At 38.4% G+C, this 25,975-nt stretch overlaps 1 protein-coding gene across 2 annotated transcripts in view; it reads right to left on the bottom strand.

Moving 5' to 3' along the window:
* Positions 1-446: 446 nt before the first annotated feature.
* Positions 447-25,975, bottom strand: part of MLLT3 (MLLT3 super elongation complex subunit) — a 289,812-nt gene continuing 264,283 nt past the window's right edge. For both annotated transcript variants that reach the window (XM_073021651.1, XM_073021652.1), the window contains exons 6-11: positions 18,042-18,117; positions 15,865-15,994; positions 13,129-13,228; positions 7,162-7,233; positions 5,880-5,951; positions 447-716 (exon numbers count right to left, since the gene is read on the bottom strand). In XM_073021651.1, the coding sequence (XP_072877752.1) occupies positions 585-716; positions 5,880-5,951; positions 7,162-7,233; positions 13,129-13,228; positions 15,865-15,994; positions 18,042-18,117 (582 nt within the window). In that variant the 3' untranslated portion in view covers positions 447-584. The remainder of the gene's footprint in view (positions 717-5,879; positions 5,952-7,161; positions 7,234-13,128; positions 13,229-15,864; positions 15,995-18,041; positions 18,118-25,975) is intronic.

The following is a 25,975-nucleotide window of genomic DNA, read 5'->3' on the forward strand; positions in this document are numbered from 1 at the left end:
GGAAAATACAGACTGCAACGAGTTAAAGGACTTGGAAAAAGTTGGTGGAAAGTGGCACGGTATACAAGTAAGGTCACTGGGCTTGGGATGGCAAGGGCGCTGCATTGAAAGAGCATCCACGGGACCAAGTACTTATAATGTCTGATGGTGTCATTCCCTCAATGACTTAGAATATCTGTATGCGATAATAAATAGATCAGTTATGTAATAAGGCAGTGTGTTGAATATGCATTCGTCCTGTGGAATGAACCACCACAGAGAGATACATGATACCATACACATTCTTTGAGTTTTCTTGTGTTGTGTTTGATTTGTTTGTTTTCAAGGCTATCCAGGCTAACTCTTCCCGGGGATTTCCTTGGAGAGAAGAGTGGTCCGCTGAGGCTGGTTTGCTTTAACCTCTCCTTTATCAAGAGATGATGACTGGCTTTAAAGAAAAATAAAGCTGAAGGTTGTTTGATTTTTATTTTTTCCCTTTTGGTTGCATCATTCTGAGTGTTTTCATATAAACAACAACAACAAAAAATCACAACCAAAGAAAAAAAAAAACACAATAGTTTTTGATGCATCCAGTTGTTATATCCTCAGGATGTTCCAGATGTTTCCAGGTAACTCTGTAGTTTACGGACTGTGGTTTTGTCCAGCGAGCAAAGATCAAAATCAAATGTTGTGTTTGTGATATGAAAGTGTCCAGTTTCTTCTATAAGGTTCACAATCTAGAGGAGTGAAGAAGAGAAAATTTGGGCAATAAGCAGCAAACATCAAAAGGCAAAGAGAGAGTAATAGAGGGGCGATCAAATATGGAATCAAGTGATAAATATGCGTATTTATAGCAACAAGGTCCCATACCATGAATAGCATTAAATTGTCTCAGTCAACTTGATAAGTCAAAGGTATATTAAGCCTTAGAAATTCCCAGTGAGAACTTGTCTTGCTTTTCATACCCTTTAAACTCATTCCTGCTTTCAAGTTGTGAACAGAATATTCAACTGTGAGTGAGCAGTTAGGGGGAGATAACATTTCAAGACCCCTTTAAAAATTAGTTACTGACTCAACAGACAGTGATTATACTTAATAAACATAAGAAAAATCCAGCCTAGAAATAACAAAACTACTTTTACTTCAGTACAAACACATACACACACACCGCTATATAAAATCATTTTCCTTTATCATTATATAATTGTTAATAATTTGGAAAACCTCATTTCTTCTTGTATTGGCTCCAACTTTCAGAAAAATGTTAAATGACAGAGGTGATGGTTACTGTTTTAGGTGGGGAGGGAGTCAGAAGAAAACCTTACTTGCTTAAACCATTAGACTCAAGGTTCTGTTACATGCATCAAGAAATTCTTAGAAGGGGTATACCCAATTGTGGTTGAAGTGTTACATTTATGTAAAAATTTATCCAACAAGATCTTATTGACACTAAAAGATCTAAAATGGACACTCATTTGTTTTATTAGTTATTAGTAATAGAACTTTCAGCAAGTCATCCACACATATCCACATACATACAGAACCACAAACACACGGCTATGCCCAATCATATACTTACTATATAATTAACATCGATTGAACTAAGACTATGTATTTTCTGGAACAAATTTTTAGTTTTGCCATTTTGTGCAAAAATACTACGGATCTAGTGAAAATGTGTAAATTTTGGGATGGAAACAAGTAGTCTCTTCAGAGCTATTATAATTTCAAATTTATACAATGGAAATAACAAGCTGACCAGAATTTGACTCCTTCCCCCAGCCAGCTGCCCAGTAGGTAATTGACAAAGCATTTAGAATAGAGTTCTGGATTTGGTATATCAAGTTCTGACTCTGCTCACTTTTTCAATGGTATTAGAACATCATAACCTTTGAGCCTCAGTTTCCTCATCTGGAAAATGGGAATAATGCTACCTATTCTACTTGTGTAAGTTTGGGCAGATGATCAAATAAGATATCATAAGCAAAGCTTCTTATAAATGGTAAATTGCTACCTAAGTCAGGATAACATGATTATGATTACCTTATAAACTGATCCTTAATTATCTGGGAGGTAACTAAACTGCACATGAATTATAGACCTGATGCTTTTTCCTCCCGCCCCCAATGCGTGTTAACCATTTCATTAGCACTAAAATAAATAAGGCAAGAAAATGCAGAAACTAAAACTCAGAAAGGCCTGCTTGAATAAAAAAAAAATTGTAACTAATTCTTTTAAGAAAACAGTTTTCCATAACCCAATATAGTTGTTCCCTAATTATTTAACAGCAAATAGAAAACTGGGCAATAAAAAAATTCCTTCTAGAAAAAAGCTACTTAATTTTAAAGCATACAAACACTTTTGCCTACTAGAAACTTGAGCCCGGGCATTTCTCATGCATTGTGCTATCTTGCAGATCTCCAGTATTTCCATCACCAACCCCTACTTCCTCTATCAGCGTGCTGCGCCCGGCCTGCAGCCACACACGCACAATGATATAACGGGGATCTGATAAATCTAACTAAATGAGCCCCACATTTTTATGGGAGCCCATAAGAATACATCAAGGTAGATGCAGAGAAACAGCCTTAATGTAGTAGCAGTGGCAGCAGTTGGGGAGTTGGGAATTATTTGCCAAAGGGAACAGCATTAATGCTTTGAATTATTAGAGCATGTGCCTACATCCTCATTTAAGTAAGGGCTCCATAAAGAAAAATAAGTGTGCATTCCTTTCCAGGAATCTTGATAGTCAGATCAGAAACAACGTTAACATGCTTTATTCCATTGATACAGGCCACAAAGCCTGAACATACCCCACGAGTGCCTGAAGAACTCCACTCTGCCTTTCTACAGGAATACCCTCTTTGCTGATGCAGTGTGGCTTGACCTTGATGTCATTACTCTGCATCATAGTACAATAATTAATGTCTGTCCAAAACAATGATAATAGTAGATAGAGTGACTGCAGATAAGAAAAACAGGCAATCGGGTACATATGGGTAGTGGAAAAGGAAGAGTGTGTAAACTGCTTAACTCATTCTTCAGATGATGGTTGTTGTGAAAACATTCATGATGGATTATTTCCTGCCACATCAGCCTTTTAAGGGGTACTACGCAGGCTGTTGGATGTCTCATTTTGTTTTAAACAGGGTGAGATCCACTTGTCAGATCTGTGGCTCCCTTCCCCAATTTGTAATTATAAAAAGGTAAATGCACTGATTTTAATCTGATTATAGTTTCAAAAACCAAAGTTCTTTCCATGTGAAGCAGCCTCTCCTCTGTGTGAGAAGTAATGAACAGGCTTTACTTTAACTGCTTCTCTATGGAGTAGAGCCAGGTCTGGGATAACATAGGTCTTCCCATAGAATGGCCTCTACTATGGTCTGGAAAGCACTGACTACCACCACATAAAAATGTGTGCCCTACCCTTGGTTAAGGGGTAGGCCAACAGGCTCAAATCTATAAGGGGTGCTGAGATATGACAAGTTATTTCCCAGGATGGAGAACATCATTTTCAGCAGAACACTTCTCAGGGAGACTTCTCTGGGTTCTTAGAAGGAATATTCTAATATGCCACGGATTCCCCATTCCCTGCAGACAATTCGAAAAGAATGATGGCTGGATTCTAAATTGCTAAACTAAGCAAGTTAGTTTCCTCTAAGGAAACCTGGTTTCCCACAGAGTTTTCTTCTCCCAGACGTGGATGCAAATCCAGGCTTAGAATGAATTGCTGGGGATGTTAGATGTGTTCAATGTCACTTTCCAAATAAATGTGGAACATGTGGTTTAAAGATGAATCAAATTATTCATCAGTCCTAGGTAATCACTTCTCTTGATCTGACTGTGTCTACTCTACTGTATTTGTACCCTTTGAAAAAGTGGCTTAGGAACACAGGCTCCTTGATCCAATGCTGTCTGTTCATTAAACTAGCTGCCGAGTGCCAGGACTGCATGCCCCCAGAGTAAAACAAAGCTACTAACCACTTTTTGTGAGCCAAATAAAATTGTCAGACCAGATTTTTGGACAGGATGCATTTAACAGGGAAGGACCTAGATGTGATCCTGGGCCCACTAGAAATTCTGCTTCAGGTGTTCAAGTCTGCACGGCAGAGAATACGTAGACTTCGTGGAATGCATTCCATGAGATGAGCAGCCCTCAAGGTGGAGAATAACATTAGTCCTCAATAGTGCTATGTTTTACAAAAGGAATTAATTAAGCAGTAAACCGTGACAGGACATGCATCATGGTATCATAATCACAAGCCTCAGCTGCATTACAAGGCAAAAGGCCAAAGACTGAGAGCTTTCAACCGGCCTGGGAATGCAATTAGGGTGAAATGCTGTGTGCCCTGGAGTGCCTTTATGCCAGGTTAAAAATTCATAGATATTACTCTCTCCCTCTAGAATACTAAAATAATCCACTTGGATGGAATTCTCCAGTAAGCCACCTTCCTTCACAATTCTTATAAGGTCAAAATAAAGGACAACATTAAATTGGGAATGCCAATGACACCCCAAGGTAAGATCTGCCCAATAGCCTAGTATCCTTGACTCACTGGCAAGGCTTTCTTTGTGAAGATGTCCCAACCCTGTACAAACATCTGTCCCACCTCCTATGAGACTTACTATTTGGGCCCAGCTTGGGTATAAATAACTTTGTTGGACAATTGCTCCACAGTGCCTCAGAGCTGGTGTTTGGGAAGAGATGAGAAAGATCATGCAACAGCTCTGCAATTAGCATTATGCCAGCCCCAAATATGTGGTAAGTGACAGGTAAAACAACGTTCGGTTCTTCAAAAGAGGCCTAAGAAGAATATTAGCGAAGTACCAGACCACCACTTATGGTAGGCCACTCAAGTCCTGCTTCCTTACCCATACTAATTAAAAAGAAACTGCAAGAAATGCAACTTATCTGCAATTAAGAATCATAGGTCTGTAGTCTTTTGTTCAAATCTAAAACTCTAGAAGGGTTAAAAAGCTTATCAGGCCAGTCAGGAAACTTGGCAAGTTTGAGATTATGTACTTAGAGATGTAAGCAAAAATGTACACAGAATATAAATGTGACCCCCAGCCACTAAATGTTTTTAAAAAAACCACACACATACACACACACACACAGCTGGGGTAGATTAAGTATTAATGTCAAGTCATTTGAAAGTAGTAAAACAAAAAAAAGAAATTCAAACAGTGAAACAATCTACATATCTGCCCTGGAATTTAGAACACACATTCTACTCTATGGGTGTTAAAAAAAATTACCAATAGCTGCTGGTAATGCAACAGAGGCATACATCATTAACTGGATGAAAATGAAAAACCACCCTTCTTATCTTATTAAAACATCAAATTGTATTAATAGAAGTTTCCCCAATTTACAAGTATTCCACTACAAGTATTCCACAGTTGAGTTCATAATAATAGAATGTATGTTGTGCAAGATAAGGGAAATGAAGAAAATATTTATTTTCCTTAGAATATCATTGGCAAAGGTTACTAAATTGAATCACAAATGTTTACAACACTTAACTCAAATTCTTATCACCGTTTTCCCATGAAACCAGAAGCCTGGCCCCAAAGGTTTTTGCATTCCTACTGTACCCTCCCTCAGCCCACATTACACCAGCCAGCTGAGGGATCACTACAATCCAGCATCACTTCCCAAATTGCCCAGGTCTCATCGTCCACAGCACTAGAGCAGGGAGAATAATTGCCATAGAGCTCCAACGCAGACTTCTAGGTGGCCTCAGAAATGAGAACCCTTCCCAAATACGTCTATAGGTGGCATTCGCCAGATTCTGATAGCGTGGGGCTGCAGTGGCCTCCAGGCGCTATCACACTACTGCAGGACAAACCAAGTCTTGATGTTTCTGGAAAGGGTTGTGCTAAAAAGCATTTCTCACCTGCTGCAGAATGTGTCTTTCCCTCAGTGTCATTAACCTTCTGTGAAGCTCTACCAGTTCATCTAGGTATGCCTGAAAGAGAAGAATGTCCCCCAAAAGGGTAAGCACTTTAAGAAGTAGTTCAAAAATAAATGAATACGTAAGTAAAAACACACAAGCAGCAGCAGTTGGAGGTTCTCATTATACCACTCTAGTCCAGGCTGTGTGCACTCAGTGCCCAAAAGCCTCTGCAGACCAAGCCTGTCTCAGACCAGCCATTACCTTTATCACGCCAACTTTAAAAAGGGAGTTGGAGGGAATTCTTGGACTTAATTGCTCTTATGAAGATTCAAGTCAGTAGACTCACTTTCCTCCAACAATATCTCTACAAAAGGTAGGGAAATTCAGTGCTAAATTGTGAGTTTAAACATGTTAACAAAGGCTACTTTCATACTTTTTTTTCCCATTCTTGAATCTCAGAAGGTTTCTAAGAGAAAAAAAATTCTAAGTTTGAATATGGAAATAACAATGTACATTACCAATTAAGTCAGGGCAATTTTGTGGGGGTTTTCCTGTTTGTTTTGTTTTTGTTTTAAAAAGGCTTCCTGGTCATACCAAACATTGCAGTAAGCAATGCCAGCAAGTGACAGAAGAACAGAAGAATGTATTATGAAAAACAGGGATCACTAATTATCATCTGATTTGTGAAGAGCTCCCCTGAAAGGGGAGAGGGGGTACCTCTCTTTCCATATGCTCAGACTCACGAGTCTTTGTTAGCATAATTGCACGGGTGCCCCCAGCACCATTTGCAATAAAGGCAAATGAAAGATTTGTGAAGCATTACAGAGGTCTGCCCTGGCCCTACAAAGCAGGGTTAGGGCCCTGCCCAAACCAGGTAACTTAACCCCATTAGGTCTTGTAGTCAGATTTCAGAAGCATGATGCACACTCTGGGAAAACAAACTGCACTAGCATCAGATGTCTTGCCTATCTACATCTGAGATTCCTTAACCGGCTACCTCTACCACAATTCTCTTACTTCCCAATTCAATGTGCCTGAAATCCCTTGGCAATGTAGGCAACACGGCATATGACAGCATAAGGCCAAGCTTAATACTGAAGATATAAACAACACATGGAAAACATACTACAAAGCACTGGGACGAAATACTCATCATTTGGGCATCTTGGGCACTTTGATAAAGAAAATGAAAGGAGAACCAGCAAGGATGATCAAGGGGAACACAAAGAAACGGAAGGCTTGTCAGTGTTGGAGCTCTGCTAGTAACAGACTGCAAACCTACCTTGTCACATTCACCATTCTTTATTTGCTTATCTGATTTGCTTTGCTTTATTGGACTTTTGACTTCAAGAATCTAGGGATCAAAGAGAACACTGTGTTAAATTTTATTTCCAACATCTCTTAGCTAACCAGCCACATAAACAAAGGCACTCACTGAATGAAATGTACAGTAACATTTACTTTCCAAATAGCATTTCTTTTCTATACATTTTTCTTCTTCTCTCTAATCTTATTTTCCTTGGAAAATAAATTACTTAGATCTGAAATGCTGAGTCAGAGGAGTAGAACTAAAAAAAAACAGTTGATGATAAGGAAATTGATCTAAGCTTCCAAGGCTGCTTCTCTTTTGCGACAACACTCTCACCATATGTATAGCAGCTGAGTTATACTGAGATTATAGTTCCCTCTGGCAAGAATTTTTTTCCTATTCATTCTGCTGTTTCAGCATGACTACTAGTGCTCAGTATGCTAGGGATGATAAAAACAAATACTCAAATGCCCTTTTTAGTACCTAACTTTCACATTCTAAAATTACTCATGTGCACAAAACTGATGCAGCTTTGGAAATGAAGATGGCCATGAGTTATACTAGTTGCTCCCAATTTGGGATCCTCCAACTCAAGAAATAAAGAGATAGGACTATCTTCTGTGTTTTAAGAAATGATACGTTTACCCTTGGCAAAACGCCAAGTGCTTTCCCTTTTATCTGGACTGATTACAACTTAAGTTATGAATAGTTTTATGTACTGTATAGAAGCTTTGGTGGGAAGCTACGTTTCTACTTAATAAAAAGGAGAAGCAAATTATTATTTAATAAATGCAGCTGATTTCTTTGACAGCATCTTCAAAACTGAGGATTAAAAGGGAAGTATTTTTAAATGGCCCTCACTTGAAAAAGCTTGAAACCACCAAATTTATAAATGATGAGTACTTACAAATGTGTATAAACACAAAAAGCAAAGTAATTTGTATTTTTCATTATAACTCATTATGAAAGTGAGTTGTTATAATTGGAGACTAATATTAGAGGAGGAAAATGCCAAATAAAGGACCTACTTTATCTTAAGAAGTTTTATATTCCTACTGTTCACTTTACCCATTCTCTGCCCTAACTTAGTAACAGTTCTGTCCACAAGTTTACCACATTCCATAACATAAAGATTTTAAGAATAAGTCCACTTTTAATCTGTAACGGTAAGAGCACTGATTAGGCTCAGAAGCCCAAGTTCAAGTCTCAGCCTTATCATTTAATATTTTCGGACTACAAAGGATGAAATGGGAGAAATGAGTAAGATAACACCCAGATTCCCATTCAGTTTTAACATTTTATACTACTAATAAACATTTTATTGGATGAGGATAGGAACATGACATCCTGGAAAAGACCAAATACTCCTGAAAGGGTAAATTTTTATTTTAATTGAGAATAATGCATGGGTAAAAAGTGTCTTTCTAACAGTCTTTCCTGAGAATCATGCTTTTTTCATCATTTTTACTATGAAGATAACCAAAAGACTAATTTGACCAGGCTAACTTAAAATACAATACTTTTGGCAACACAGGGAAATTACTTATTAGCAGAGGCAAGGCAATCATTTTTAACATGCTCCACTGTAAAGGAAACCAAATTCTCCACTACATTCAGAATGTCCTCCTCCATTGTTGTTGGAAGTGAGACCTCAAGGGAAAAATCAGCGCTGAGACCTAAGAGTAAGTAGGTCAGTAGATGGCACTCCTCGCCAACTCAGATACTGGGCTGGGCATGCAGAGACAATCCGCTGAGATTTCAGGCAAGAAAGAAAAAAAAAAGTCCCTGCCTGCTTGCCTTGTGCATTACAGAACTGAATTTTGTTCCCATCATATCCCGCTGCCTCCCACGATCCCCTCCTCCAACTCCTGTACTCTGGGTGTTGAAGTGACTTGAGGACGCTGTATTTGCAATAGAACTTTGCTAACTAGGTTTAGAGAGTTCTGCCACCTTTTCTTCAAAGCAGAAAATAGAACATTTGGACACTTAAGTCCCACCCCGCACATTCCGTAAGTGCTACAGCACAGAAGGCCAAAATACATTGAAATCCTAGTTTCTTTCTTCTGAAGCTGCAGTGGCAGGAACAAAAGCTCTGGGTGTCAGTGACCCGCCTCAAGTTACTGAGTGGCTGCCCAGAGAGGGCTCAGTTAATCTTCCTTCTTTGATCTCTCCCTGCTCCAAAATAAACAGCTTTGTCAAAACCTCATTCTGAGAGAGCTGAGCCCTGCTGAAGACAATTGTTTTATTTATGATCATTTCTTATCTTTAGGGAAACAACTCCAGAATAAAAAAGTACAACACCTTGTCTTCCACAGGCTTATTTTAAACCAGTTTAACTGGAGAGACTCTTTCTAATTTCATTCAACATGCCTTGCAGGCTGATAGGTGATTTATGATATTCTGAATATTAACTCGGGTCCAATGGATCACTTCCTTCCTTCAAGTCCTTTCTCCCCTCCTTCCCTGTCAAGCTTTTGGCAAAAAAGATGTGGTATTTTGTTTTTGTTTGAACTTCACATAAGGGAGGTTTGGAGTGAAAAAAACCATCTCTGGTTGAAATGATGCAACACTCTTTATTATTCCCTATTAAACTGTACTGAGAGAAGCAGAGCCACCCAGACTGCCTAGCTACTCCATTTATAGATACAGCAGTCTCTGAAAATAGAAGAATTGTGGTTTACTAGCACTTTTGTCTTTAATCTGAGAAAATGTCTTGACAAACTTTCAAGATTATATTTTTCTGTAACCCTTTATGAAGAATGACAACTCAGTTATTCACAGATGGATTCTCTACTGATAGATCTTTCATGCTAATGACAGTAGCTCCCAACAATACTCAGGTTAGTTACTTGCTTAGTTGACGTGCGACTCTATGTTCACTTTTATTCAGTATGAAAATGTTTGACTTCATTAGTACTTCCCCTCTTCTCTAGTCCTGGAAGATTTGAGAAAAGGCAATGGACAATTCAGCTTTGCCTGGTACTATACCAAACTCAGAGATTATTATCAATTCATAGAGAGAGAACAGGAGAGGCATATGGAAGAAGGAAACTCAGAGTGTTCCCATTTTGGAGTTAGTCTTTCCAAGTATGTTCTCAACTCTTTATTTATTGTGAAAATTCAGATTCATACTCTTTCTCTATCCCTGTCTCTCTCCACCTACTTTTCTCCCTCCCTCCTGCACACATACACACACATTCAAATACGACTAAAAAGTCATTCCAGAGTGAAATTTAGTTGACTTCTAGATTTTAAAGAAATTTTTACTCTCTTACATCATCAACTTAGAGAATTAAGATATACTAGTAATTTTTTTTAAGTCCCAGAAGCTTGACTTAAAAGAGATAGCATCACACCTGACCCCAGTGCAAGTGATTTGAGGGGCTAGGAAATCAATACTAAACAAGGTTTAAGAAACCGTTTCTTGTCCTCTTGGCTCCAAGACATAGCTCTAAGGAGGTAAGCCTTCCCGTGGTATATATATTTCCTAACCCAGACTAGCTAAAAGTGGAAGCATATGAACTTTCTTACCATGCTTACAGGTGCATGGAGAAAGTGACACATAATAGAGTATTACTGGCAGACTGATGATTCATACGTGTGAAGTGACATTTGCCAAATAAACACGCCAAGGAACCAGAGGTATGCTACTTAATCAGGTAAGGTAACTTTTACCCTCTCCAGATAGATGACACTATTTGTTTTTGGTTCTGTTTTGCTAGACAGGTAAAAACCAGTCTGACAAAGAGTCTAAACCTTTCCCTAAAGCCAAGGTCAGTTCAAGACTGTCCATTCAGGAAGGGCTTAAGGGAAGCCATAAGGTCTGAAGGGCATGAAAGGGGCTTGTTGGAGCTGCATTCCCTAGCAAGCCCACTTTTCACTATGATTAGGAGAGATACTGAAGGAGATTAGTGAGGGGCACAAAAGCAGAGCCTAATTCCCTACACTCCTGGCCCTGCCACTGCTGTGCCCATGACGTATTGTAGCTCTCATACACCACCCACTGGATACAGAAATCAAGCTGAAATAGGCTTAAGTTGGACATAAAAATATCATTGGCCAGGAACAGTGGCTCACACCTGTAATTCCAGCACTTTGGGAGGCCAAGGTGAGTGGATGATGAAGTCAAGAGATCGAGACCATCCTGGCCAACATGGTGAAACCCCGTCTCTACTAAAAGTACAAAAATTAGTTGCGCATGGTGGCATGCGCCTGTAGTCCCAGCTACTTGCGGGACTGAGACAGGAGAATTGCTTGAACCAAGGAGGTGGAGGTTGCAGTGAGCCAAGATTGTGCCATTGCACTCCAGCCTGGGCTACAAGATCAAAACTCCATCTCAAATTAAAAAAAAAAAAAAAAAAAAAAAAAAAAAAAAAAATTCTCACCAAGGTTCAAATTCTATCCTAATGCTAGTTCTCACTGAAGCACCAATTTACAAAAGGATCCCAAATTATCTATTTAACCAGTCCAGTGCTCTCAGCTGATTGGTCATGATGTATATGTCTTTCCTCTTTTTACTTTCCTCTGAAATGCTTGACTTGTGGTGGTAGGCATCCACACCAGAGGTAAAAGTCACCCGGGCCATGAGCACGGCTGGCCCTGAAGATGGGGAAGAGCCAGGATATGGAAAAAGAAGTAAATAACTCATTGAATACCCCATCTATAAGAGATAATGAGGCTGGACTTTGATTTTTATGTAGGACACAAAGAAATTGCAGTTGAACTGTAACTGGTAAAATAAAGAGTACTGGTATCATTCCTACTTAACAAGAATGGATTTGCATTATAGACAAACCTTATAAACGAGGAATTTTAAACTACAAGAGATCTTTGCCAGTGCTTTAAATAAAATGCAAAAAGAAAAAGTCTTCAGCTATAAACTAACATTTTCCAAGTAACATAAAGACCACAAATTTAAGGGCAAGACTATCTAAAATTGAAGGACACCTATGAAACAGAGTATTTTCAGAAAAACACAGTTGTTTAGTTTTCAAGTTAATATTCATAGAGTAACTTGAATTAAGCACTTATTGTAGAGGTCATAGGAAATCTGTTGACACTAAAAGACAAGAAAAACTTATGATAATGAGAGTATCAATTCAATGCTCAATGAGGCTTTTACATTATTCATGATACTGAAAATAGTTTATTTTAGTTGGTAAAGAAAATATCCTAATTTAATTTATTTAACAAATGCTCTTTATCATAGCCTTCAAACTTCTGCCTAGATCTTATCCAAATAGTTGTATTTTGAGTTCACTATCAAATTAATAAGCTTTCCTTTAGCTCAAGTTGTAACAATGATAATGACCATTATTTTCTCAGCATTTTATTAATTATTCCTTAAAATCCAAGTAATAATCCTTTTATCTTGGATGAGAAAACTGAGGCCAAACACCTATAATAATAAACAACCATCAATGAGTGCCAAGTAGGGGCTGTGCACTGCCTTTTGCTCTTTATATATATTATCTGTCATCTTCCCAATAACCTAAAAGGTAGTGTTAATGTCATTTACAGATAATGAAACTGAAAATCAAAAGCTAAAAGTTAATTTCCCACCAGTAGATTACCAGTGGTAAAGAACCAGGCTTTATACTAGCCCCAAAGGTCATGTTCTTCCTAATTAAGGCACCTACTTACTGCTGAGGTGTAAAGTATACAGAAATCAGGAGTAAATGGTAAATTGGCAATACTTTTTGTCACCCTCTCTTATTGTACAACTTAATTAACCCATCGGATGGAACATATTCATCTTCTCATGACAACAGAACCTCTTTTACCCTAACTATGTGTTTATTCCAAAGGCTGTGGCCTCCCATCTATTTGGCAACAAGAGGAAGTTTGTTTAAAATTCAGGGATGAAAGTTTTGCATGCTTTGTAAAAATGATTACACCTAGCTCTGCAGAGTCTTGCAAAGTGCAAACCCCACAATTTACCTGGTTGTTGTTGGTTTTTAATAAGGGTGGCGGAGGTTCATGATGTAGGGGTGAAGAAGCAGAACTGCTTTCACTATCGCTGCCATCACTTAAGCTAACTCTGAAAAGAAAGAGACAAGTTATGAATATCATTACAAACAGATGATTCTTGAAATACCCATAGAAATAGGCGTGGAAAGCACAGAATCCAAACACTAACCCTTGACAAGTTCATTTTAACTCACAGCCACTAACATGTATTGGTACTTACTTTGTAACTGGAACTGTGTTAAGTGCTTTACCTGCCATTTCTCTTTTCATGATCTCCTGTTTCACAGATGAGTAAACTGAGACTTAGAAAGACTGGGTCACTCATCTAGGGTAACATAGGTAAAAATGGTGGCTCTGGAATTCAAATACAAGCAATGTGGCCCAAAGCTAGTGCTCAGCTATTATACTTTACTGGGGTCATTTATTCATTCATCTCCCTTCTCCTGCTCTATGCACCTACTATGATCAAGCATGCTACTCAAGCTTACAGAAGGTCAGCAAAATTAAGACAGTGTGTAGATTACTACCTTTATTTTCCTTTCCTCCTCTCTGTTACAGATGAAAAAGTTACAAACGTGTCTAGAATACACACTGCAGGGGAAGAAGCAACTATATAAATGAAACTTCATAAAGAATGCGGAAAACAGCCCTGCACCACTGACAGCACAGAGTGACATCTAAGGATTGAACATGTGGAGCCCGGCATGCTAGAACCACTACCAATCATTTCTACTGTGTCATTATTCAAGGCTGTCTCCAGTTCTCAACACTGATACAACAATTCATTGGAAATACGCTACAACAACACAAAGAAATGGTATGTTTGGAATAACTGCTTTGGAAAACTACAATGATATCTTTTAAAAATTAAACAAGCAAAGACAATACACACCACCTCCTCCCCATTTTTTCTTTCCAGAAGAAAATGGAATTTTCTTTTATCCACAATAGGAGAGATTTCTTTATTCTACCGTGCTGAATGTAGTCCTCCCTCAGAGATGTCCTCTTTCAGTGTTTGTTCCCCATCTCTCTGGTTATATAGCACCTAATGTAATATGCTTCTCAGAAACAGAAACTGTTTTAGAAATCAGGATAGTTTTTCTTTCACTCTGAATAAGCAATCACATTCTAGCTCTATAATGTATTCAGACAGACAAGATACACGATAGGAAATGAAAAGGATACACTGGGACATCCTTTCAGCAAAAACTGATAGAACTTGTTTTTCTTAACTAAATTACATTAATGAAGTGTTCAGTTGAAGCGCTGTTTTAAAATGCTTCTTGAGTGAAGTGGAAGGCTGAGTATTTAAACTGATTAAACAGTTGAGACTTCACAAGTGCAGTGAAGATCAAATGTTACACTGGCGCTGCCATGCTAACACGGCACATGTCAGGCAGGGAACAAGAAAAGCAGCCCCCACAATGTATATCTATATCAGATGACTCACAAGCCTATATGATGACCACACGGACTCAGGGGTTGGAGCAATAAGTAGGTGGGCAACAACTAATCACAGAATATCCAGATCTTCTAAATAACAACTTGGGAAATCATCTAAATAAGTCACGCAGTTTTCATCAACTAAATTTGAGAGCAGCCAGTGGTCAGGATTTTGGTTGGTATAAGTAAGCTACTTTAAGTTTCAGTCATTTTGAGGTCTTTTTTCCCCTACTAGTTTCCTTTTTATCCGACAAAAGACTTCTAAAGGGAAATGTTTTAAGGCCATGGTCATATTAAAGAGGTTATATTCTCCTATTTAAAAGGAATGCTGACAGGTAAGTCTGAGAGACAAAGAGAGAAACAGGGGTTGAATAAGACCATAAAAAACAGTCACTGAGATATCTGATGGGGCACACACCCTAAGGAGGCTCTTTTCAGAGGATAAAGCATTGGCAATTAGGAATCATCCTCTCTAGCTTGGGTTAAGACTGCATTTTTTTTTTTTTTTTTTTTTTTTTGAATCTTAGGGTCTTCTACATAGTAATGGATAACAGGGAAAGATTTAATGTAATATATTATAAATGTAATTGGATTTTAAGTTCAAGTAGATTGTATTTTTTCCACTCAAGACAAATTAAAGTAAGCATGCCTATTTGTTTTCGTCATGATAAAGAAATAAAATCCTCAGGGCAATTTCAAGTTGACTATTAATTATAAGTCATATGAATTACCATCTTATAACACAGAATTATGCCTCACAGCATTAAAGCTACTTAAGGCACCTAATTGTCAGCACACTTAAAAGGAATTTATTTTTTGGAAAACACATAGGTGATCCTAGTTTTAATTAGGTCACACACATAATTCGCTAGAGCCAATTATGTATTTCTAACTACCATCAGCAAACACATTTCTTTAAATTCTGAGAATATCTCCAGCAGTCGATTGACACAAACTCTTTAAATGAAAACAGACTTTAGTTCAACAGTCAGTCATGCCACTTGGCATACATTTCCAAGGACAAGGACATCTAATGTGACTTTTTCCTATAAAATTTTTAGAGGAAAAGTCTCTTTCTGAGAAAAAGGAGAAAGAATTCCCTGTAAAGCAGGTATAGGCATGCCAAGGAGACCCTGCATCAAATGAATGTGACCATCTACTGCCGTTTTTGGTGTTTCACACCTTTGCTGTGATCATCCCAGCAGGGCTTGTGAAAGAGTCTGACTTCATCACAGGCAACCCCTTTCCTTCCAAGACACTCACCTGCGACTTCGGCTGCCTCCTCTATTTACAGGTCTCTCCATTTCAGAGTCATTGTCGTTATCCTCCACTTCATCTGATTCCTCCTCATTGTCATCGGAATGCAGATCTTTCATTATAGACCTCAAAGGACCTGAGTAATGACAATGAACCACAGACAATCAAACATATACTCAAACACACTTAGTCATATTAGAAACAGGGGGATGCTTACCAGCACTGAAGACTTGTTAAAAATAATCATCACATATATTTATACAATTTACAAGGCAAATTTGGTATAGTTTCTAAAATGCAATCTCTGCCAAAACACTATTGTTTTCGTAAGATTCCCAAAATGTTCATTAAAGAATCTCTATTTTCTAGGAATTTTTTTTCTGTGTATTTTTCTTCCCTAAGAAAAATTACACAAAAAAGAAAAAGAAAAATCTATTAGTAAATTGAATGTTTTGTTAGGTTAATCCATGTATTGAAAAGTTGAGATTAATAAATCACTGTGGTTGTAACTTGTTCTTGGCAATGTAGCCTTTGTGTGGTAGTTTTTGATCTATTAAGGTTTAGCTGTTCCTTTTATTTCAAGGTCAATTTCAGGTCAAGCAAGCATTTCAGTCAAGTTCAGATTATAAAGTATTTCAATTCCATGGTGTAATATCCTACCTCTGATCTTCATATTGATCTTGGACACAAGGTCTTGTCGCAGCAATTTTAAGCAGCCAATTTTCATTTTACTTTTTAAGAAATTACTGGCACAATACCAGCAAGTATAAACATAAATAAGACCATGTAATAAATCAGGTACACATAAAAATCAGGAGAGTATCCAGTATCAGACAGGAAAAAGAAAAAAACCAAACTCTAATTTTATTCTAGAACAGGACAGAAATGAAAACACACACACACAAACACAAACTGGTGTGGCTTATTTTCACTTTACTAGGCTAAATGTGACAAAAAAAAATAGGTAGTTTTAATCTTAACAGAAGAGGTTATAAAGACAATGAAGAAAGAGAGACACTTTCATTCTGGAATAGGCAATTCCTAAAGTCTCATCTATGACAGGGATATCTAAGCTATTACTATCTTGACTCCCTACCATCTCACATTCTGCAAAACCCAAATTTTTCTGCTTTTGTAGTGGGCTTATTTCTTTGGAAGTCAGTGAAACAAGACCTCTGAATAGCCAAAACGATCACTGTCTTTTATTTTATTTTTTTCCTGGAAGCTTAGCCTTAGTCCAAACACATACAACAATTTAATCCTTTTCAAAACATTCAAGGCCATCAGGAATTCAGTGTGGTCAATGAAAAAGGTAATGTTCAATACTATGCTAAAACACAAATTCTACTTTGAAACCTATGCATTTTTCACGTAAAAATCAGTGTACATTTGAAGATTTTCCACATACACAAAAATGGAAAATTAGTTAAATATTCTAGTTTAAATGTCTTTGTTCTGAATTTAAGTTAACACTTGATCATGAGTAAAGAAAAATATATATTTAAAAGACAGCCAATTAGTATTGCTTTAAAACAAGACTATTTACATGTAGAAAAAAAATAAGTCCAGGAGGAAAAATGAAAACCTATTTCCCTATGTTAAAGCCTCTTAAAGCTTTTGCTATTGTATTTCCTTTGGGAACTCCCTGGGATGGGCTGTGTCTATAATCCTTTTGTAGCAATGAGAATCTGATGGCAGGGACTGGAAAAAGGGGAATTTCTAGAGCCTTGCCTTGCACATCAGAACAATACTCAACTGCATTCCCAAGGGAAATAAATACAACTGCATAAAAGCCTAGTTATGATTCAAATAATAAAACAGTATAAGATAGGTGATAAATCAACGCATTAAGATGTTTTGTTTTGCTTTTTCTTTTTTTTTGAGATGGAGTCTCACTGTGTCGTCCAGGCTGGAGTGCAGTGGCACAATCTTGGCTCACTGCAACTTCCGCCTCCCAGGTCCAAGGGATTCTCCTGCCTCAGCCCCCCGAGTAGCTGGGACTACAGGCGCGTGCCACCATGCCTGGCTAATTTTTTGTATTTTTAGTAGAGACAGGGTTTCACCATGTTAGCCAGGATGGTCTTGACCTCCTGACCTCGTGATCCACCCGCGTCGGCCTCCCAAAGTGCCATTAAGATGTTTTATGAGAAAAGCGTCTCCTAGTTTGCAGGAGATGTTGATACCTTGTTGCCTGGTCTGGGATGGTGTGAAGCTGGAGCTGGAGCTGGAGCTGGAGCTGGCAGGACTGGGTTGTTCAGACTTTAAAGAAGAATAAAAAGGCACCATCAATAAATTTATGGGATACCACACATCTAAAGTTGAAAACAGTATTGTTGCTCAAACCATCCTCTGCAAAAACCGTGATGCATTTCATTATGTAAATTACTAACACAGGAGAGTCATGTTGGCTTTTGTTGTGCCCACCTTATTTTTATTAGATGCAGAAAAAAGTATAAAAACTCAAGAATGAAGAGATAAACACCTGGGTGTAACATGAGAAAAGGGCCTGGCTTTGATTTCACTCCTATGTTTACTGCTATACAGGTCTCCTTCTTTTCATCTTAGATATAAAATACTTCTTTATTATACTTTAAGTTTTGGGATACATGGGCAGAATGTGCAAGTTTGTTACATAGGTATACATGTGCCATGGTGGTTTACTGCACCCATTAACCCAACGTCTATGTTAGGTATTCCTCCTAATGCTATCCCTCCCCTAGCCCCCGAACCCCGACAAGCCCCGGTGTGTGTGGTTCCCCTCCCTGTGTCCATGTGTTCTCATTGTTCAACTCCCACTTATGAGAACATGTGGTGTTTGGTTTTCTGTTCTTGTGATAGTTTGCTGAGAATGATGGTTTCCACCTTCATTCATGTCCCTGCAAAGCACATGAACTCATCCTTTTGATGGCTGCATGGTATTCTATGGTGTATATGTCCCACATGTTCTTTATCCAGTCTATCACTGATAGGCATCTGGGTTGGTTCCAAGTCTTTGCTACTGTGAATAGTGCCGCAATAAACATAAATGTGCATGTGTCTTTATAGTAGAATGATTTATAATCCTTTGGGTATATACCCCATAATGTGATTACTGGGTCAAATCATATTTCTGGTTCTAGATCCTTGAGGAATCACCACACTGTCTTCTACAATGGTTGAACTAATTTACACTCCCACCAACAGTGCAAAAGCATTCTTATTTCTCCACATCCTCTCCAGCATCTGTTGTTTCCTAACTTTTTAATGACTGCCATTCTAACTGGCTTGAGAGGGTATCTCATTGTGGTTTTGATTTGCATTTCAAAAGAAGACATTCATGCGGCAAACAAACATATGAAAAAAAGCTCATCATCACTGGTCATTAGAGAAATACAGGTCTCTTTCTAAGAGATACCTTGATTACCCTTTCTGTAATGTTTGATTGACTCAACTGGTTAAAACATAGTGGTAATGAGGCTAAAGTCATTAGTTCAATCACATTATGAGCCAGTTAATTTAACTGCGGCCCTAGGCCATGACCCAACCCTAACCCTTTTCATCCACAGTTCGCAAATGGAGGCCAATATTCACAAATGACAGGTCCAAATGAGTCAAGGGAAAATGTTGCCATTCTTCTTTTTTGTAAATTCTCTTTAATTCCACAACCTATTAGCGGCAAGGAAAGAGTGTCATACACACACCTCAATCTCTTGCTCTCTATGAATTCTCCTTATCCTTTTGTAACCAGAAAGTTCCACATCATCCAACTCAGTTCTCTTCCTTCTCCAAAACCACTGAAATATAGTGGAAGTATCATGTTTTCTTGTTAGAGGTATGACAGTATTGCACTGCCTCTGATGTGTCTTTGCTCCCAGATAGTCTGTAGACTGCCAGCACTTGAAAAATTAGGGATCTGTCTTGTGCTTCTTGTAATCCTCTTGTACTAGCATAATGCATTGCATACAAGAGGCACTTTTTATCGGTGATTAAAGACAGCACATTAGGCCCTGTGTTCCACCGTCTGCCACAGTTTTATTGAAAGACTTCATGGCAGCTAAAGACAGGCAAAACAGACACATGGACGTAAGTGTGCAAAGATACTGATCATACCAACAAACTTGAATTTTACATATTTAAGGCTAAATTTATTTCAAAATAACTTAGTAATGTTCTTACAACCAAATTTATTTCCATCCTAATTTTAATATGCTCATAGTCTTAACTACGTATTTGAGAGTATTTGCGGTTTCCTGCGTATAGAACAAATCTTTTTACTCCAAGGTGACCAAATTCGAGGACAAACTAAGAGCACAACCAGAAATCACTAAATGAGGATGAGAATCTCAGTTTATATTTGTTTCTCACCACTGCTTTTCTCATCTCCCCTTCCAGCACTGAATTCTCACCCCCTTCTCCTAAGGTAGCACCAAGCTCTACCAACTTGGACACAAGGAAACACTTTCAGACATTCCTAATGCACAATTCACATCCTCAGGCTTGATGGGAAAGCAGGTGTCAGCAATCTACCATTCATTCTGCAGGAAAAGAGCCAGACAGGATCTCTAATGAGCAGCAGGCGGCCTACCAACCCTTCAGCACTGTAAGATTGACTTGAGGATTGTAGCACAATGTCTTACACATTGCTGTTTGTGGGTCACAAAGAAAAGTTGGTTTACAAGTACAAATGCTCTGTGAGGTACTCTTCATTTCTGTCGAGTGGCTCTTCTACTGTTGAGCCCCAATGGCGAGTTACACAACTGAAAGAGCATTCAGTTGGCATTTATGTGCACTGCCCAGCTGCAAAACATTTCTCCCAGGGCTTGCAGAGTACTCTTCTTCCTCTCCAAGTTGCTCTTTTCAGCCATGAAAAGTGCCTGCAAATGATATTATTTTGATAGCTCTGGAAACCATCTGGGAGCCGAAAAAGAGGTTTCCTTACAGTGAGCTGAGAGAGCTCTAATTCCTCATCCTGCCTGGCCAGTTCACATTGTATTGGACTTAAAGGAGCCACTCTGCCAGAGCTATTGCTGAGAATGACATTAGCTAGGATGACAAGAGAAGATGGTGGCCATCTCTCCAACTACCTCACATGAAACATGACTCATCTGTCTCAAGCATCATGTCAATTCCAGAACCAAACCAGGAGGCAGACTTCTTTCAGCTTCTTACCCATAAATAAGGTTAATAATTCCACAGTTGCTGATCACCAAAAAACCCACAAATAGGAACATAACACAACAGGAAAAAGGGCTTTTTATTCATCATTTATGATTAAGACCTTGCCTCTGCCACAAAGTATTTGAGAAGTTTTACAAAAAAAGACATTAATTCTACAAGGACATTAAAGTAGAAAGTTTAAAGCAAAAGAGCTGGATAAAAAAGGATAAAATGCTGAAGAGTGGGTAACAAAGCAATGTCCTGAAAGCTTTAGTAGTCACGACAGAATAAGCATTTGTGGAAGATAAGACCTTTAAAATTATCTAAGGCAGTGAATCTCACACTTTTGTGGACAATAGAACCACAGGAGGACTTGTTAAAACACAGCCTGCTGCCCCACCCAGGAGTTACAGATTCAGCAGATCGAGGGACACAGGTGAGTGGACCAGACCCTGGAATGTATACAACATCACAGGTAATGATGATGTTGCAGGTCCAGGGACCAACCACGCTGATGAGAACTACTGATCGAGGACCCAGAGACTGATAATCACAGAAATTCAACAGAATTAGCTGGGAGAAGCCTATATATGATGAGATTCTGATTTAATAGGTTGATGGTGGAGATCCAGGCATGTTTATAAAAAGCTCACAACAGATACTGATGAAAACTACAGGATGAGGCCGCTGATTCTATATTAGTTTGCCTTTCTTCCCTAAATACACACATACAAACACATTTTTTAAAGAATTTTAAATTTAGGAAAGCATGAGTATATACATCATGAGAAAATTAGAAAGAAAAATAGACTTATCCAGAGGCAGTCTGAAAGAATACAATTGCCACTCAATGAAAACATTTATGAAGCATGTACAACCATGTTGTGGTGGAGACACCTTAAACTAACTTAATCTGCCTAGTACAGAATTCACCTGCATGTTACCTGCTCAAAGAGCCACTCTGACACTAGAGGAGGCTGACACTGTCTTACATTTCATCAAGTCCAACCAATAGAATTGCAGTTCACTGTGAGTTATGTATTTTAATTTTAAAATGTCATATTTATCTTCCAAACACAAACCAAGGATGATTATGTAAACTAAAGAAGGTCACTTGCTTTACACACAAAAAACAATCATCATAAACAGGGCTACATGAAGATCTTTACAGGCCCTAAGGATTGCCAAGATATAATATTCTTCTTTCCCCACCCTACCCCATAAGAAACATTTTAAATATGTGTCTGTGTCTGTGTGCATGTCAGGGCGTGCACATGTGTGAATGTTAAATCAAAAATTCAGAGAAGTCCAATGAGGTTCTGATTTTTCCCCCTTGCTCACTAATATAACACTTGTTTTTAAAATATTAAAATATCAAAATTCTCCCCACTAGAAAAATGTCTTACTTCTTCTTGCTGATCCTCTAACCACATGCTTACCTGACCTACTGGGTAATGAAACACTATGCATGTAGTTTCTTTCAATGGTATGTTCCACAGTGATAAAAGTACAGACATCCTTTGTTTCATCATTGCCATTTTGCCAACAATTTGTGTTCACTTCATGTCTCTGCATCACATATTGGAAATTCTTGCAACATTTCAAACTTTTTCATTATTATTATACCTGTTACGGTGATCTGAGGTCAGTGATCTTTGATGCTACTATTGTAATTGCTTTGGGGGCACCACACACCGCGTCCATGTAAGACAGCAAACTTAATAAATGTTGTGTATGTCTAACTGCTCTACCAACCTGTCAATCCCTAACTCCCTCCTTCTCCTTGGGCCTCCCTATTCCCTGAGATACAATAATATTGAAATTAGGCCAATTAATAATCCTACAATGGCCTCTAAATGTTCAAATGAAAGGCAGAGTCACACATCTCTTTTTTTTTTTTTTTTTTTTTTGAGATGGAGTTTCACTCTCGTTGCCCAGGCTGGAGTGCAATGGCATGATCCCAACTCCCTGCAACCTCCACCTTCCAGGTTCAAGCCATTCTCCTGCCCCAGACTCCCAAGTAGCTGGGACTACAGGCATGCACCAATAAGCCTAGCTAATTTGTATATTTTTGGTAGAGATGGGGTTTCGCCATGTTAGCCAGGCTGGTCTCAAACTCCTGACCTCAGGTGATCCACCCGCCTTGGCCTCCCAAAGTGCTGGGATTACAAGCATGAGCCACTGCACCCAGACACATCTCTCACTTTAAATCAAAGCTACAAATGATTAGGCTTAGTGAGAAAGGCATGTGGAGAGGTGATAGGTCAAATGCTAGGTTTCTTGCACTAAATATTTAGCCAAGTTGTGAATGCAAAGGAAAAGTTCTTGAATGGAATTAAAAGTGCTACTCCAGTGAACTCATGAATGATAAGGAAGCAAAACAGGCTTTTTGTTGATATGCAGAAAGCTGTAGTGGTCTGGATATAAGATTATACCAGCCACAATACTCCCTTAAACCAAAGCCTAATCCAGAGCAAGGCCCTAATTCTCTCTAATTTTATAAAATCTGAGAGGTGAGGAAGCTGCAGACTAAAAGTTTGATGCTAGTAGAGGTTGGTTCATAAGGTTTAGGGAAATAAGCCATCTCTGTAACATCAAAGTGCAAGTTGAAGCAGCAAGAGCTGATATAGAAGCTGCAGCAAGTTATCCAGAAGATCTAGCTAACAACATTGATGAAGGCAGAGACAATAAACAGATTTTCTATGTAGATGAAACAGCCTTCTACTGGAACAAGATGCCATCTAGAGCTTTCACAGCTAGAGAGAAGTCAAGGCCTGGCTTCAAAGTTTCAAAGGACAGGCTGACACTCTTTTAGAGGCTAATACAACTGGTGAATTTAAGGTGAAGCTAATGCTCATTTATTAATCTGAAAATGTCCTAGGGCCCTTAAGAATTATGCTAAATATGCTTTGTCTGCACTGTAGGAATGGAACAACAAAACCTGGATGACAGCACATCTGCCTACAGCATGGTTTACTGAATAGTTTGAGCCCACCGTTGAGACATACTACTCAGAATAAAAGATCCCTTTCAAAATATTATTGCTCATTGACAATGTATCTGGTCACCTGAAAGCTCTGCTGGAGATGCACAAGGAGATTAACATTGTTTTCATGCCTGCTAACACATCTATTCTGTAGCTCATGAATCAAGAAGTAATTTTGGCTTTCAAGTTTTATTATTAAGAAATACATTTTGTAAGGCTATAGCTGCCATAGATAGTGATTCCTCTGATGTATCTGAGCAAAGTAAATAAAAAACCTTCTGGAAAAGGATGCACTATTCTAGATGCCATTATGAACATTCATGATTCACAAGAGAAGAACAAAATATGAACATTAAAAGGAGTTTGGAAAAAGCTGAATTCAACCTTCATGGATGAGTTCGAGGGGTTCAAGACTTTAGTGGAGGAAGTCACTGCAGATGTGGTGGAAACAGCAAGAGAACTAGAATTAGAAGTGAAGTCTAAAGATGTGACTGAATTTCTGCAATCTCATAACATTTGAACAGATGAGGAGTTGCTGCTTATGGATGAGCAGAGAAAGTGGTTCTTGAGATGGAATCTACTCCTGGTGAAAAAGCTAGGAACATTGTTGAAACGACAATAAAGAATTTAGAATACTATATGAATTTAGTCGATAAAGCAGTGGCAGGGTTTGAAAGAATTGAGTCCAATTCTAAAAGTTCTACTGCGTGATGAAACAACCTCACATGCTACAGATAAATCTTTTGCAAAAGTAAGAGTCAGTCCATGCAGCAAACTGCATTGTCTTATTTTCTTTCTCTCTCTCTCTCTCTCTTTCTTAGACAGAGTCTCACTCTGTCACCCAGGCTGGAGTGCAGTGGCGCCATCTTGGCTCACTGCAAGCTTGTTCACGCCATTCTCCTGCCTCAGCCTCCTAAGTAGCTGGGACTACAGATGCCTGTCACCACGCCTGGCTAATTTTTTTTTTTTTTTTTGTATTTTTAGTAGAGACGGGGTTTCACTATGTTAGCCAGGATGGTCTCAATCTCCTGACCTCATGATCCACCTGCCTTGGCCTCCCAAAGTGCTGGGATTACAGACGTGAGCCACTACACCTGGCCTGCATTGTCTTATTTTCAAAAATTACCACAGCCACTCATATCTTCAGCACCCCAATCAATCAGTAGTCATCAGCATCTGGGTGAGAACTTCTACCAGCAAAAAGACTATGACTAGCTGAAGGCCCAGATAATCGTAAGCATTTTTGGCAACATGGTATTTTTAATAAGGTAATGTATACTGTCACACTTAATAGATTATGATATAGTAGAACTATAACTTTTATATGTACTGGGAAACCAAAAACTTCACATGCCTACTTCTATTGTGCTATCTGCTTTATTACAGTTGTCTGGAACCTAACCTGCAGTGTCTCAAAGGTATGCCTACATATGCTTAAGTATCTTAATTCTACTGCTTGATAGTATATTTTGGGGAAGATTGCCTAAACATTAGTTTGCTCATAGAGAGAGGGCACTGAACCTCATATAGAAGTGATTATCTTAAATTGATAAAATAAAGTAAAAACACCTAGCACACTGCTGTTCTAATGGTAGCTAATCAACATTTGGTTGCTACTATTATTTACAATAGGTCACATACTCCTTTACTGCCTAAAACAAGATATATCTTTTCTACCAAAACAATGGGCCTACCAGGATTTGCAATGCAATCTTCAACATTAAATGGCTGTGCAGAATCATTTGGTAATGGATTTTCTACAAAGTATTACTTTTGTCCAAGACAAGTAAGAAAAACCACATGTTTACAACTAGAAGTGTTTCAAAAGAGAGCACCTGTCAAGGTGGATCACAGGAGAAGGCCTGCATAAGCTGGCACTGGTCCTGTACTGAGAGCACACTTCCTCCTTAGGTAACAGATGTCAGAAGTAGTTCTGTCTTTTCTAATGGGCAACTATATTTATGAACAGAATTTTGGTGACTTGATGTTTAAAGC

Source organism: Chlorocebus sabaeus, chromosome 12, assembly GCF_047675955.1.
Source record: "Chlorocebus sabaeus isolate Y175 chromosome 12, mChlSab1.0.hap1, whole genome shotgun sequence".
Classification (NCBI taxonomy): Eukaryota; Metazoa; Chordata; class Mammalia; order Primates; family Cercopithecidae; genus Chlorocebus; species Chlorocebus sabaeus.